Below are 16,969 nucleotides of genomic sequence, written 5' to 3' on the forward strand. Positions count from 1 at the left end.
AGATCCCAGGGTCCTGGGATCAAGCCCCATATCGGGGCTTTCTGCTCAGCAGGGAGCCTGCTTTCCCCCCTTTCTCTCTCTGCCTGCCTCTCTGCCTACTTGTGATCTCTCTCGTCAAAAAAAAAAAAAAAAAAAAAAAAGAGAAGGGATGACACATCATTAACAACCGTAAAACGAACTTTTGTTTTATTTCAGCTACGGTATCAGAAGTGCTTGGTAGCCAGGCCGCCTTCCCAGAAAGTTCGACCACCTCCTCCGCCAGCAGACTCAGTGACCAGAAGAGTCACAACCAATGTAAAACGGGGGGTCTTATCTCTCATTGACACTTTGAAACAGAAACGCCCTGTCACAGAGACACCATAGCTGCATATGTTAAAGGATTCTGGAATACGTACCTGAAGGTTGAATAGCTACACTAAAGAAGATGAACCGATACCTGGCCTTCCAGTCAGTTGCCGATGCTTTGTCTTCAGAGAATTTACCCTTAACCAAACAGTGTTAGACAAGCATGTTCTTTCGTCTTGCCACCATCATGTGATATGAAAAGAAGCATGACTAATTTTTTTTGCTATCAGTCAGATACATCGCGAGCAGTGGAAGGTCTTTTTCTTACTGTAAATACCGTGAACATTACTTCACAGACACAGAGAAGAATGTGGCCACACACCCCCCTGGTGAGCTAATGCTGGGTCCTTGGAGTGAACGACGCCCGAGTTAGTTTCATGGTCTTCTTGACTGGATCTGTCACGAGCAGTGTTTAAGTCCTACAGCACCTTGCCCTGTTTCGGACATTGGAGTAGCCGCTGCATACCAGATACCATTGAATTGCTGTAAAAATAGGATGATGAGGTTTTGTTCTGGTCTTTCACAAAATTGAACCTTTTGGTTGACAACATCGGCTGTTGGCATCAGTACAGAAACCAACTGGCAGCTTTCCTTGACGAGCTCTTTGACACACGGACACCATTTCATGTCTACAGCTGTTTGCGGGATGTTGGGGGAAAAGCGAAACTTCAGAATTGAAAAACAAACCAAATTGGGGAGATTAAAATCGAACAAAAAGTAGCCTTTCTTTCTAGATGGTTTTTAGACCGATTATTTAAAAAAAAAAAAAGAAAGGTGAAAGAAAATCATAATGCATTTCGGGTGGGACATATTTCAAACTTCTGCCTTATATTGTACAATGCAGCTAGAGAATTATAGTTCACTACAGCCATTCTCTACATAAACAACAGTAAAACGAAATATTCCTCATACGCCTTTCACCCTTAGTTTGATAATTAGCCAATATGCAATTTGGAGTTGAGGAAATGTCATTTATATTTGGGATCTCCACCACCACGTTATTATGTTTGGTCATCCCAGCGAGACGGTCTGCTAGGACTCTGTATCCTGCTCAGTCTTACCCTCATGCTTTTTGCCCAGAAAGCCATCTGTCCATCACGTATTGTCCATGGCAACAAAGTACATTAAATTGAACCTTTCTGAATTTCTGTATTTAATATTAGAATTTGTTGAACTTTACTAGATCTATTTTTAAATTTATATTTTTTTCAAGAGTTAGAAATTTCATATCAGAGCAAAAAATACATAGCAACAATGGACTGCTTAACGAGTTTCCCCAAAATAGCATTTTCCGGCTTCTCTTTTCTCACCTATAAAGATGCACAGATTTAGACTCTTGTTGACATTGTTGTCTTAAAAGGAAGTTGCTAAGGAGACCAATCTAAAAATTAGTCTTATTTACTTTTTAATGTCAAAATTAACATTTTTAAACATCCAGTTATAAAAAGTAACACTTTGTTTATCCACCGTGATGTACTTGTTAAAACGGTTTCCACAGTCTTATCCCATTTGAGCCTTAGGAGGTAGAGAAAGGTACTAAACACATTTGAGAAATAAAAATGTATATATAAAGTACGAAGAGGCTCAGTCACGTAGCCTAAGATCCCTCAGAAGTTTGTGCGAGAGCTGGGACGAGAACCCACGCTTCCCCGCTCTGTTGTAAGTCATGCTGCTCCTGCATCAGTGAGGAGAGTTCTCTCCACAACTACTCTGGGCTTATCCAGTCCCTGTCAGGAAACCTTAGAATTCCCTGTAGAAGGAAGGGAGTATATCCAAGTTCCTCACACAGCGGTCTTAATCATAAAACCGTCATCCTCTCAGTCCGGGCCTCTCTCCCTTCAGTGTGCCTCAATCATGTTGTAGAGAACAGGATCCTACATGCCATACAGCCTGTTCAACTTCCGAGACTTTCCTGAGGTGGTGTTACTTGTGGTAGAGATAGTCCTAACCAGCGGTACTTAGCCACCGGAGAACATGATGGCGTCGGAGGCCTCCTGCCTCTGTTCCCTCAGAATTCTGGAACTGCTCGCTAGCGCTGTAGTGTTATGACAAAAAAGATGCCACCCTAGAAATGAATCCCACTTCTCACCAGCCTAATGCTATCCTATCTGAAGTAACCAGTGCCATCATAAGAAATTATTGCCATAAGAAAGTCCTTACTGTGCCCTTTGAAAAGCTGTTCAAAATTGAGTCACAATGATCTTTCATCTCGACCTCCACAGTGAAAGGTTTTAGTGCGATAAAAATTCTGAATAAGTCACCCACTTTTATATTGGATATCTCTACCAGAGCCCTCTGTTCATTTTTTAAGGCATACCTTTGTTTGTCTTCAGGGTCAAGAATACTGAGCTAGCTTTAAGTAGCAATCTGCTTGATATATGCAATCATAGGGTGCGTCAAGATGAACAACAGCCTTTACATAACTGAAAACTTTCCTGCAGATACTCAGTTCTGAAAACAGCTTTGCGTCCTAAATGCAGTTAATTTTGTGAAATTCATTACGTTAACCAGAGCGTTCAGACACTTTCTGCCATGGCCAAAAAGTACGTGTGACGGTGTGCGTGTGTTTCTCCGTGAGAGGGCGCGGTGTCCCCCCCCACCCCTGACGCTGTGGTGACACGGGAGTTATCTATGCATCTTCTGTCGACCTGCGACGCGGTAAACTGGCGGCCGTGTCCGCTAGGCCCCGTCCGTCTTACCATTGTTTTAACTAACCTGTTAAATACGGCTTGAAATATTTTTATTTTATTTATTCTATTTTTACTGAAATATACTGCATTATTGTGTTAATGTATTCTCTTTACTGGATACTCTCTCCCAGTGTATCCAGGCCTGAGTAATCTCAGTGAACTCTGCATCGCCTCAGAGGTGGTTTTGTAATGATTTGTAGTCACATTTTTATTGGAATATGTAGAAGAAATGGCAAAAATGCTTAAAGGTCCTTTTATTTTTTAAAAGCAGCTAGATAGACGCAGACTTGCCACCTCATCTCTGTGCTCCTTGGCGGCATCAAGGGGAACAGCCGACACGCCTGTGGCAAAAACTTTGCTTTGCAAATCGAAAAGCACCGCTTGGTGCTTTGTTTTTATATCCTTCACAGCCCATGTGATCTCACCTGGAAGACACATGTCCACAAGCCCTTTGTTTCCACCCGGATAGAAGATCACCCCTAGCTACTTAGGACCCTTATTTTCTGTTTGTGTCTGTCTGATTGCATGAAGGGACAATAGAACCATTTCCATTCAAGTCAGTTCTTCGTGATAAACTATTGGCACAGCTACTTTTTAAAAAATCCACTCTGATTTTATGACGGAGATTGGCAAGACAATTCTACACAAGGTCACTTACTAGAAAACCCGAAATCTTTCCTCCTTTTCTTGTAGGACACTCTAGTTTCCTTAAGCATCACAACACAAATTCAAGATTTCACAAACAACATGAAAAACATATCCCCAACCGATTCTAGCACAATCTGACTCGTAAAACCATTAGCTCTCTAGTTTGCCAGACTTCCTTAACCTAATACACAGCTGACATGTGTGTTACACAGCCAGGAAAATGCAGTTTAATTTACTTCAGCTTCCGAGAGAAGATTGCGCTCGCGGTTTATCCGTGACAGCACTCCCTGCCATCCAAAGCAGCTTGTTTATCCCGAAAGAACATTTGCTTTTGCTTTCTGCCCTGTTTGCTGTCGACCACTTTTACACATTTTAATGTACTATGTTGTGAGAATAAACTTAGCTGCACAAAATGTCTGGCTCGTTTCTCTGACCTCTCAGTCCTGTAGCCCCAGGAGTGGAAATGCAAGTGTAGTGTCTCCACGCTAGTCGTTTTCTCTTCAGATGATTCTTACCTCAAATTACAAATCATTTTGGTAATGATTCTGCTCTGAAGATTGTTACTGCAGCTTGTCACCTGGTATGAACTAGAAAGCAGCTTTAAGTTTTGGATAATTTATCACACTGCCCTTATCTGGTCATAAGGGAGGACAGCTGGCGTCCTTAGTCACCAACTCAAGACTTGTGTAAGCAGTCCTCATATGAAGGTAGTCCGGCTTTCGTTCCTTTTAAGAACCTGACGTCAAAGAATGAAAAACAGGGGCATCTGGGTGGCTCAGTCGTTAAGTCAATAATACATTCAAGATGGCTGCCTTTGGCTCAGCTCATGATTCCGGGGTTCTGGGATCCAGCCCTGCACTGGGCTCCCTTTCTCCCTCTCCTGTTCCCCCTGGTTGTACACGCACTTGCTCGCTCTAATAAAATCTTTTTTTTTTTTTTTTTAAAGAGGACGAAGAATAAAGTTGTACAGGCACTAAATCCAAAATCAAGGTGACCAGAAAAGCCAGTTAGATCTGGGCTAGTTTAACTGTCAGACATAACGAAGATAAGTGGAATTTAGAGTGTGTACCCATTTTGGGGGTTCATCTTGCATAACTGCCACCACCCACTGCCTCATCCCAGTTTCTTATTCCATCAAAGGCAGTTACTCTGAAGGAACAAAATTTCATTTCGGTTTCGGGTATTATATTAGTGGTAAGTAATTTCAGATCAAATTTGCTATTGAAAATCTACCAGTAAGTTCATTATTTTAGATTTTCGCAGCACCTTAAGAAGTTCAAGAATGGGAAATACGAGTGTAATCAATATTCTCCTTCTTGCATGTTTGTCCAAAGTCTTTTTCCTTTGTTTACTCTACAAAAGTACTTAATTGATCACGTCCTTCTTAGAAGACCCTCGAAGAAGAACACTACAGGCTTAATGAATCTTTCAAAATCTCCATATATTTCTAAAGAGAAGTACGGTGACAAGATGCGTGCTATGAAATACCGAAAATAAGGGGCTTAAGTTGTGATAACGACGTGAATCACAAGCTTTTCAGAAAAATATCCTGAACTATTCCTCCACAGTGAGAGTTTTTATAACATCTCAGAAAAGTAAATATCTCAGACCTGCTAATTTTGGACAATGGGATGCTTTTCAGCCTGGGGCAGAAGAAGAGGGCAGGAGGGATAAGCGATTCCAGGAATAAAATACCAGCAATAAAATACCAGCCGTTGACCCAACGAAGTTCAATTCAGCTGCGCTCGTCTATCGAGTGTCTCAAGGCCTGGAGCGTTCAGAGCCAGACAGCAGGGAGTACGCTGAAAGACCTTATTTTTGAAACAAAGAGCTCTATCGTTTTTAATTTTTGAAATCAGTAAATTAAGCTGGGCATTTAAAACATTTCTGCACTTTTTGAGATTCATAATTAGAGAATTCTTTGGGGATTTAAAATAGAAGTTCAAGGATATAAAAGCTTGTTTCCTTTCTTCACTGACACATTCTGATAAATGTGAATTTCCAGCAAAAATAAAGTTTTATTCCTACTAAAATGAAATTCACCATTTTGTTTATCCTCACTTCAAGTGAGAAAGACTCGAATATTAGATCAAAAAATATGCCTAAAAATTCATCTTGAAGAGGATAATGTTCTCGTGAAATCATGCCACCTGAATTGAAAATTTAGGAATTTACATAACACTGTACAACACAACTGGATTCTGAAAATAGAACTTTATATTCAAACTTAATGTGTTTATGAACATTTTTAAACAATAGTTTTCATACTTGTAACTTATTTGATTCAATGTCAAACAATTTCTGTTTCCATGATGAAAAAAGAATCAATAGACCCAGAAATGATAATCATACCAATTCTTGGTAGGCAATTGATAATACATTCAAGGTGAGTTGACTTTTAATATAGTTAACGTAGCGCTACAATGTATTTTAATTGCGCATCAGAAATTATTTACCAAAGTTTGATTACCACGTACCATTCGGAATGACTTGTAGATTCTACCGTTTCACCTGATCTTGGAACAGAATCAGACATTTTTATGGATTTCTTCAGTAACCGGTGTCACTTGTATTCAGCAGGTTTGCCTCTTCCTCAGAATTACTACTACTTAGATGGCAGCCTGTGTACAGTCCCTTTTTTACAACCGTATCTGGTGCGGTCAGCAGGGATAGTGGGCGATGTTCCTTCTGCTCGGGATCCTGGAAGCTCCCCCGACGAGAAACTTCTCGCTCTGGTAATAACGAGCAAGGAGCTGAACTACCCACACCAGGAACTTCAGAACCTCCCGCTCTTCCCACTCCGACTCAGTCTCAGTCACATCACAAAAACTCGTGCCATCCTGTGTTTAAGAATATTTTGATACTTAAGGGAAAAAATCGACCTCCATAGTAATTGAAAATGTCAAACCACAACTGAACAGATACGGAAAAGCAAGCTAAAGTCAGTGCGAGGGGCCGGCGTCTTTTCCCTCTCTGCGCTTTCTTCACAAGCCGCCTTGAGTCTGTTATAAGGCCGTGTTTCCCTTCAGGAGAAAATTGTTGCCACTTCCCTTAAAATGGTGTCCCGAGTCCCAACTAAAAGTTAGCAAGAGGAAGACAAGTTCTAACAGCTGGTCCTGGGTCTGCAGCCGGACGTTCTAGCACAGATCAGCACTGAGCTGTTGAAATACAGGACTTCGGCTTTTTGTTGAATCACCTACATTATTGTTTCTCACTTGTCTTCATTCTCTTGAAGGTAATATCACATGTAGAAGACACTAAGTGACCCAAAGGGTGAGTATCTTGTGTAGGGTTATCTAACCTTCAGAGATATATCAGACTTCCAAAACAAAAATCAACTGCTCTTGACCCCTGAAAAAAAATCCAGACAGTCAAAGCCATGGTCGAGGATGCCTGAGTAGGGAGGAAGGTGAGTTTTCCTTAGGCTTTTCCCCTCTTCTGGTTATTGCTGGTGAGGGAAAGTAGCCAGTCTTGGGTGCAACCCAATGATAGTAAAAATGTTGAGTTGGTATCTGAGATTTGATCCCCTGGGGACTTGAAAATGGCAACATTACTGGAGGCAAAACAATCTCTATAGGTTTCAGTGCAATCACTCTGCCTTCTGGGCGAGGTCTTAGGAAGTTTGTCTGCCGTTCGTGTGGTCTGGGGTGAGCTGTGTTCTTCATAAACGTAGGCACTAAGGGGTTGGTGGCAGGCTTGCTGGGTTTTCTGACCTGCAAGGAGGAGCCCCCTGAAGTTGCATTTTTCTGTGGAAGAGATGTTTTTGTTGTTAGTATCTCTGACCGATTAGCATTTACATTAGTTTCTCGATTCAGGAACTCAGTGATTTTCATTTGGATGCTATTATTGTCATTGGTGGGAGCTTTCGGCAGTGATATTTTTGATTTTTTCTTCTTCTTCTCCCGTTTTGAAGATTTACCCAACTCAATTCCATCCAGCAGACCCTTTGCTGCAGCGCGGGCCAAAACGTCTTTCACAGACACTGTCTCCGATGGGTCCCGCTGCAATTAAAAGAAGCAGTTACTAAATGTCGGAGCTAACTGTTGCTGTGTACACCACAAATGTTTCAGTTTCAGGAAAAATAATCGAGTACCTTTATTACTATAAAAGAAATGGTTTTTAGGCCTTAGTCCTGAATACATCCCATTAACCTCAGCAAATGACTTTTTTGGTAAAGTTCCCCATTTGTAAATCTGATAGAAAAAAGGAAATTCTAGAACTTATTTCTTCCATGTGAGCTAAGAGGAACTAGATGTTGGCAAAGTGCCTAGAAAGTGGGGGTGGAGAGCAGGCAAGGGAGGAAAGCTCAGGAGGAATAGAAAGATAAAAATAGGGATTTGGGGGTGGGAGGTCGGGGGAACCAGGTGGTGGGTATTAGAGAGGGCACGGATTGCATGGAGCACTGGGTGTGGTACAAAAACAATGAATACTGTTATGCTGAAAATAAATTTTTAAAAAATGATTAAAAAAAAAAATAGGGATTTGGGGGTGCCTGGCTGTCTAAGTCAGAAGAGTATGCAACTCTTGCTCTCAGGGTCATGGGTTCGAGCTCCATGTTAGGTGTGGAGTTTACTAAATAAATAAATACACTTTAAAAAAAAATAGGGATTTGTGCCACATAGTAGTAACTCTTTCTAGCCAGCATATAGTACATCATTAGTTTTTGATGTCGTGTTGTTCAACAATTTATTAGTTGCGTATAACACACGGTGCTCATCACAACACGTGCCCTCCTTAATGCCCATCACCTGCTTACCCCTTCCCCCCCCCCCCCTCCCCTCTGTACCCCTCATTTGTTTCCTGAAGTCCAGAGTCTCTCATGGTTTGTCTCCCTCTCTGATTTCTTCCCGTTCAGTTTTCCCTCCCTTCCCCTGTGGTCCTCTGTGCTATTCCTCATGTTCCACATTCGAGTGAAGCCATATGATAAATGTCTTTCTCTGCTTGTCGTATTTCGCTCAGCACAATCTCCTCACAGTCCCATCCATGTCGATGCAAATGGTGGGTATTCATAAGCCTCACCATTACAAAATGTTCACAAAGTACCTAGGTTCTTCTTTATAAGGTTTGTTGTTTCTTAATTCCAACATATGACATGGACTGGAGTTCTTCCCCCTTACCTCCCTTGTTAGAACAGAAAGAAAACAACCGTTGGTAATTCCAGATGGTTCCATTCTGAAAAATTTATCAGTAGACAGTTGTATTTCCTTTAAGGAGCACAGTGGAAGGACAGGAGGACTAAGCCTGCAATAGATGTGAACAAACAGGAAATGGTTAGAATGGCTTGTCTGCCAATTGAGAGACTGTAAATTGCAACAGTTTCTCTTCTATTATGTTTTCTAATCATAATCTAATCATGTAAACAAAAGTTCCAAATAAGAATAAAATGCCAAAGCAGAACAATATTATAAATTACAAGCTCTAATATTTCATGTTAGTTCATTATTTTGTTTCCCAGTGCTTCAATCTTTGAACAGCTATGCCAAGAATATCAACCTTCCCGCAAATCAAAAACTTCTTTCCAGGTTGCTAATATGGTAACAAAAAGACTTCCATTATCAAAACAGGTAAACATGGATAGTAATTACAAAGGTATAATAGAAAAAAATCCTTTACTTTCACATGTTGTCAAAATACAAGGAGTATGACTTTCTTCTTTTGATTACTTTTGGCACAATTACAATATAAAAATGGCCTATCGTTTTAACTATATTATTCTTCCCAACCACTTTTTGAGTATAATGGATTTATTACACAGTACTCAAGAAAATGGATAACGAAGAAAAGATTTTGTGCCAGAAACACAATTTCTAATCACTATTATGTGTAAAATAACATTTTGGTTTTTGTATTTTTATATTTACTATTTACTATTTAATTTCATTCAATAGTAAATGGTTCACTCATAAATAATAATTCTTATATTCCCATGCTTTTATAATTAAAATATAACTAATAAAAGCAATGAACATTTTTCCATATAAATTAAGGTATCAGGAACTCTTGTTAATAATTTCTGTGTATTTTGAAATTTAGCACTGTTTTTTTTTTTTCAAGTCTTTATTTAAATTCCAGTTAGTTAACAGTGTAATATTAGTTTTGGGTATAGAATTTAGTGATTTAAAACCATTTAAAATGTATATTTATTCATTCACTATTTGCCTACTATGTGCAAATATGTGCACATAAAATATTAATTCTCTTAAATAGTTCACAGTGTAGTTGGAGAAACTAATCAGTTTATGATAATATAAAGAAGACCCAATAAGAATGCTGAGCCAAATTATGTAGGAATATAGAATAAGGTACAATTAACTCTGGCCATGGGATAGCAGATATGAAGACTGTGCAGAAGTAGCACTGGTGCTGTGTCTTGAAGAATGAGTAAGTTTCCAACAACATAAACTTTCTAGGCAGAAAGAAGAACATGAACAAAAGCACAAGTGTGTCATAAAAAGGTGTGTTCACACCCTCCGATCCAGCAACTGCACTACTAGATATTTACCCAAAGAATATAAAAGTACAAATTCGAAGGGATACATGCACCCTGATGTTTATAACAGTGTTATCAGCAACAGCCAGACTATGGAGAGAGCCCAAACATCCATTGACATGAATGGGAAAAGAAAATGGTTTATGTACATGATGGAATATTACTCAGCCATCAAAAAGAATGAAGTCTTGCCATTTGCAAGGACATGGATGGAGCTAGAGGGTATTATATTAAGTGAAATAAGTCAGAGAAAGACAAATACTGTACGATCTCACTCGTATGTGAAATTTAAGAAAGAAAATAGATGAACATATGGGAAGGGGGTAAAAAGGAGAGAAAAAATAAGAGACTCAACAATAGAGAACAAACTGAGCGTTGATGGAGGGAGGTGGTGGGGGATGGGCTAGATGCACTCATCTAGCCCATGGGTATTAAGGATGGCACTTGTTATGATTGGCCCTGAATGTTGTATGTAAGTGATGATTTGATGAATTCTCCAGAACTCCAGAAACTAGTATTGCACTGTATGTAATTTAATATAATTTAATTTAAATTTATTTTAATTTATTTTAAATTACATTTTAAATTAAATTTAAAAAATAATTTTTAAAAATGTGTTCAGGGTACAGCAAGTATTTCTATGTGGCTGGGACATAAGCTGAATAAGGGGATGTAGAGGTCACTTAGGATACAGGCAGACACACATGACCTCAAATGACATGTCAAAGAGTGATGCAAATGGTGCTTCTTAATAAATGTTTATGTTGAACTAAACTGAAATATAATAGCCATGTAGGTTCTAAAGGCAAGAGAGCCAGTCATTCCTCTCACTGACCTTATAACCTACAAGTTGCATTTCTGAGGCCTATTCATATATGTGCTCTGCACAAATAGAAATCATCAAAAAAAAAATTATTCACATAAGATAAAGAATACTCTCTGAAAATAATGATTACTTACCAATTTAGAACATATTTAGTTCCATAATATAAATATGAAGGTTGAGATTTTGTCAGTCTTAATTTATAATATATTTCTAGCACCTACAAGAGTGACTGGTATATAATAAATATCCAGTAAGTATTTGATACATGTGATGTATCTTAGCTATATATGCTGTCTTTCCTAATGGTAATAATAATCCTAATTAAGATTGGTCAAGTTACCTTATAGAAATTGTCCCCACATAACAAAATTATTTCTAAACCCTAGCTTATAGGCCATTTCTTCAAATAATAAATTAATACCCAGTCTCACACATACCTAACTTAGATGATCACATTTGGAATCTGTGGAGTTGATATTTAAATGAGATTTGGGATTTAGAGTTGATCCTGGAATGGGTGAGGACTTGAGGATATTGGGGGGAGTTGGATGTATTTCATGCATGAGACAGACATCAATTTTAGGGAGCCACAGTGGACTGTTAGGGGTTAAATAGTGTTCCTCCAAAATTTTATGCTGACCCAAAACCCAGAATGTGACCTTATTTGGGAAATGGGGTCTTTGCAGATATCATTAGTTAAGATGAGGTGATACTGGAGTGGAGTAGACCCTAAATTCAATATTGGTGTTCCTATAAGTATGGCAGATACAGAGATACACAGGGGAAGAGGGCCATGTGAAGATGGAGACAAAGAGTGACACAGCTACAAGCCAAGGACACCAAAGATGGCTAACAACACCAGAAGCTGGGAGGCATAAAGCAGATTCTCCCTCAGAGGCTCCAGAAGCCAACCAACCTGCCAACACCTTGACATTTGGACTTTTGGTCTCCAAAACTGTGAGAAAATAAATTTCTCTTGTTACAAGTCACCAGGTTTGGGATAATTTATCGTGCAGCCCAGGAAAACAAGACACCCGGGAAAGGGAATTTTGCAGATGTAATTAAGGTCTCAAATTAGTTAACCTTAAGCTATGCCTATTATCGGGGTGGACCTGACCTAATCACATGAACCCTTTTTAAACCCAGACCTACGCGAGTTTTTGGAAGATGGGCAGCAGAGTAGGAGGAGCCTAGGCTCACCATGTCCCATGCATACAACTTAATAACTATCAAATCATCCTAAATACCCCAGAACTTGATCTGAAGACTGGCAGAAAAACTCCACAACTCAAGGTAGAGAAAAGGCCACACTGAAGAATGTAGGAAGTGTGGAGACTCAGCTTGGAAGAGAAATAGGTTGTGCAACTGCAGTGGGAAGAGATCCGGGGTCTCCAGCAAGAGATACACTACCACAGAGAACACACAGGAAAGACGAATCCCCATAGCAATGCACTTGAAAAGGGAGAGGGGAGTTTTGTGAGTTCTTCTAACCAGCAGGGCTTAAACCGTGGAGTTTTAAAGGTCAGCATGCTTGGGTCTGGGAGAGCTTGGAGGACATTGGGACTGCTTTTGGAGGGATGGTAGGCAAACAGCCCGCAGACATACGGTGTGGAAACAGCGATCTGCAGAGTGCCTGGAACACAGAGTGGGGAGGTTCTTTGCTCAAAGGAATTGGCTTCCATCATTTCCCTCCCCTGCCCCTCAGCATAAGCACAGGGCTGACACTCACAACCTAACTTGATTAGAACAAACCCTGCTCCCTCCCCCAGTGGAAGAACTGTCCTTTCCAGTCACCCTTGCCTCAGGCTCAGTGTGGGCTTTCCCAGAAGACTGGCCCATATCCCAGCCAACAGCTGGACATCTAAGTGAAACAGATGTAAGTAACACTTGTGATTGAGAATTTAAAGCACTAATCATGCTTGAGAGGGGGGCTGGGGCCCTCAGCGCAGGCCAGGCATTCGTCAGTCACAGGCCTTCAATCTCTCTGAGTCAGTGGTCGCCCTATGGTCCTGCTGGCTCCATGTCATTCTGCAACTTCTTTAGTTGGCAAGGCTTTCCAGAACCACTTAGAGCCACTTGTCTATGTGAGCACCAAGTATGACTGTGAGCTTTTCTTCAGCTGCTGAAAGTAGGAACATGTGGCCATTTTCACTGAGACCAGGCATGCAGATCATGTGGCCAAGTGTCAGGAGCACAATACACCTGAAGCCCTAAAAGTGTCCTGTGGTAGGGGCACCTGGGTGGCTCAGTGGGTTAAGCCTCTGCCTTCGGCCCAGGTCATGATCTCAGGGTTCTGGGATCGAGCCCCATGTTGGGCTCTCTGCTCAGCTGGGAGCCTGCTTCCCCCTCTCTGTGCATGCCTCTCTGCCTACCTGTGATCTCTCTCTCTCTCTCTTTAAAAAAAAAAAAAAGTGTCCTGTGGTAGGTGTGGCCTTGGGCTGGGACATGAGTTCCTGAATGATGGTGCCAAGTCAGGGAAGCCCTGTTTCTGAATATTTAGCCATTTGCTGAAGTTCAACCGGAAATGCAAATGAGCTTCTGCCTCTCAGGAGCCATAGGCAGCAGTGCATACCCGTTCCGGCTGGACTCTGCCCTGTGGCCACACTCCAACCATCCCACTGTGGAACTGGAGGCCCAGACATTTAGATGGGAGAGAGCTAGCTGAAGAATTAGGAATTTGTGGCTCTACAAAGTTCTTCTTGGGAAAAACACTGGTTTGCTATAATGGCCCATACCCTGCTGCCAGGATGGACCTGGAGAGCCCAACTGTGGGCTTACCTCAGCCTCTTGCTCATATGGGAGTCTCGCTAAGGTGGGCCGTTAAGCCTAGAATGTCTTGGAATGATGTTGCATCCCCACCTTCTCTTCTCCTCAGCCCACTGTTCCCTCCTTGCCCATCTGAACTCACCCCATGGGACCAGGTTCTGAGACAGGCTCTCACCCTCACAAAGCTTGGTCCATCTTCCCCAGGCTATGCTGGGAGACAGAATGCAAAGGGAGACAGCTCTCACCAGCTGCTCCAGCATAAATCACTACATGAGTCACTCTGGTTAAACCCTTCCAAGCAGCCAGAATGGTGATGATCATTGACCCACTGGAGGAGTGGGCTAAGGGTACAGACCTCTGGTCTCTCAGTTATGAGAGGAGAAATCCTGAACCCTGTTTCACAATCTGTACTGGTACATCTTGCCTCACTCAGGCTTAGGAAAGTGGTTGTTGCTCCATTATCCTGACTGCCCAAGGCCAGGACTCACAGCCCACAGTTCATACCTTCCCAGGAAGCAGTGACTGCACTATCTTGCACATGCTTTGAAGCTTTTGCTGTCTGGGAAGGTAGTGATGCTGAAGTTCCCTCCCATCTTAACTCCTCTGCAGAGTAATCAGGAGATCCATAAACAAATGGAACCCCCAAAATAAGATAATAATAAAGCGATGATCACAAAGATACTAGACTTGAGAAAAGAGGGGAAGACATCAGTGAGACCATTAACACAGAGATAAAGAGTAACATAGCAGAGATAAAGGTCTTAATAAACGAAATGAGATACATGCTTGATGGAATGGACAGCAGGCTGGAAGAAGCACAGGAACAAATTAATGACCTAGAAAATCAAACTGAACAAAAGAGAGAAAAAAAGAATTATGCAAAACAAGAATAGACTTAGGGAATTCAGTGACTCCATCAAATGTAATAGCATTCCTTTTTTTTTTTTTTTTTAAGATTTTATTTATTTACTTAACAGAGAGAGACACAGCAATAAAGGGAACACCAAGCAAGGGGAGTGTGAGTGGGAGAAGCAGGCTTCCTTCTGAGCAGGGAGTCTGATGCGGTGCTCGATTCCAGGACCCTGAGATCATGACTTGAGCCAAAGGCAGACACTTAATGACTGAGCCACCCAGGCGCTCCCTTGTGACAGCATTCTTATTATAGGGGTCCCGGAAGAGGAAGACAGAGATAAGGGGGCAGAAAATTGAAGAGGCAATAGCTAAAAACTTCACTCATCTGGGGAAGGAAAAAGATATCCAGATCCAGGAGGCACAGAGAGCCCCCAACAAAATCAACAAAAGCAGATCCACACCAAGACATATTGATTTTTTAATTTTAAGTAGGCTCCACACCCAACATTGGGTTCAAGCTCACAACCCTAAAATCAAGAGTCTCATGTGTGAGCCAGCCAGGTACCCCACCAAGACATATTATAATTAAAATGGCAAAATATAGTGATAAGGAAAAAATATTAAAAGCAACAAGACAAAAGAAGACAGTTACATACAATGGAAACCCCATAAGACTATCAGTGGATTTTTTTCATTAGAAACTTTCCAATCCAGAAAAAAAGTGGCATGATATATTCAAAGTGCTAAGCGGAAAAAACCTGCAGGCAAGAATACTCTATCCAGCAAGGCTATCATTTGGAATAGGAGAGATAATGAATTTCCCAGACAAACAAAAACTAAAGGAGTTCATGACCACTATGCCAGCCCTGCAAGAAATAAAGAGGACTCTTTGAGCAGAAAGGAAAGACCAAAATGACAGTATGAAGGTAGGAAACACAAGAGCAGCCAAAATGAATACTTCTGTAAAAAAAAAAAAAAATCAGTCAAGGAACTCAGAAAATAGAAGGATGTAAAGTATGACACCATATAGCTAGAACATGGTGAAGAGAAAAGTAAAGAATGAGTTCAAACTTAGATAACCATCAACTTAATAGAGACTGCCATATGTAGATGTTATGTACAAACCTGATGGTAACCACAAATAAACGGGCAAAGAATAAAGAGGAAGAAATCCAAATATATCACTAAAGAAAACCAGCAATCCATGAAAGAGAGAACAACAAGAAAAGATCAGAGAAAATCTTCAGAAACAACCACAAAACAAGCAATACAATGGCAATAAATACATATCTATCAATAATTACTTTGAATGTAAATGTACTAAATGCACCAATCAGAAGACGTAGGGTGACAGAATGGATAAAAAAACAAAACCCATCTGGATGCTGCCTATTAGAGAGTCATTTCAGACCTAAACACATCTGCAGACTGAGAGTGAGGAGATAGAGAAACATTTGTCATGTAAATGGTGTCAAAGAAAGGTAGAGTCGCAATACTTAGCTCAGACGAAATAGACTTTAAAACAAAGACTGTAACAACAAAGGAGGACACTATATAATTATCAAGGGGACAATCCAATAAGAGGTAACATTTATAAATGTTTATGCACCCAACATGGGAGCACCCAAATGCATAAAACAGTTAATAACAAACTTAAAGGAACCAATTCATAATAATGCAATAATAGTAGCGACTTTAACACCCCACTCACATCAATGGAGAGATCATCTAAACATAAAGTCAACAAGGAAATAATGGCTTTGAATGACACAATGGACCAGATGGACTAACAGAAATACTCCGAACAGCCCACTCTAAAACAGCAGAATACACATTCCTTTCAAGTGCACATGGAACGTTCTCCAGGCCACAGAACAGGCCTCAACAAATTCAAAAAGAATGAAGTAATACTGTACACCTTTTCTCAACACAGTGCTATGAAACTTCTTAGAAGTCAACCACAAGAAAAAATGTGGAAAGACCACAAATACATGGAGGTTAAATAACATGCTACTAAACAATAGATTGTTCATCTAAGAAATAAAAGAAAAAATTTAAAAGAAAAACATGAAAAGAAATAAAAATGAAAACATAATTGTTCAAAACCTTCAGGACCCAGCAAAAGCAGTTCTAAGAGGGAAGTTAATAGTAATACAGGCCTGCCTCAAGAATCAGAAGAATCTTGGGGTGCCTGGGTGGCTCAGTGATTAAGCCTCTGCCTTTGGCTCAGGTCATGATCTCAGGGTCCTGGGATGGAGCCCCTCACCCGGCTCTCTGCTCAGCAGGGAGCCTGCTTCCCCGCCTCTCTCTGTCTGCCTCTCTGCCTACTTGTGATCTCTCTCTTTCTGTCAA

The 16,969-nt window shown here is 40.7% G+C and overlaps 2 protein-coding genes across 4 annotated transcripts in view; one reads left to right on the top strand and one right to left on the bottom strand.

Annotated features, from left to right (window-relative positions):
* Positions 1-4,086, top strand: part of LOC111149146 (amyloid beta precursor protein binding family B member 2) — a 312,250-nt gene extending 308,164 nt beyond the window's left edge. For all 3 annotated transcript variants that reach the window (XM_022506093.1, XM_022506091.1, XM_022506092.1), the window contains one exon: positions 196-4,086. In XM_022506093.1, the coding sequence (XP_022361801.1) occupies positions 196-363 (168 nt within the window). In that variant the 3' untranslated portion in view covers positions 364-4,086. The remainder of the gene's footprint in view (positions 1-195) is intronic.
* A 2,604-nt stretch (positions 4,087-6,690) lies between these two features.
* The window catches only part of LOC111149232 (NOP2/Sun RNA methyltransferase family member 7), a 51,957-nt gene continuing 41,678 nt past the window's right edge, over positions 6,691-16,969 (bottom strand). Inside the window, exons 10-11 of the mRNA XM_022506181.1 lie at positions 8,801-8,924; positions 6,691-7,684 (exon numbers count right to left, since the gene is read on the bottom strand). Coding sequence (XP_022361889.1) covers positions 7,055-7,684; positions 8,801-8,924 — 754 coding nt within the window. The 3' untranslated portion in view covers positions 6,691-7,054. The remainder of the gene's footprint in view (positions 7,685-8,800; positions 8,925-16,969) is intronic.

Source organism: Enhydra lutris, unplaced genomic scaffold (assembly GCF_002288905.1).
Source record: "Enhydra lutris kenyoni isolate GAN:26980312 unplaced genomic scaffold, ASM228890v2 scaffoldscaffold21, whole genome shotgun sequence".
Lineage (NCBI taxonomy): Eukaryota > Metazoa > Chordata > Mammalia > Carnivora > Mustelidae > Enhydra > Enhydra lutris.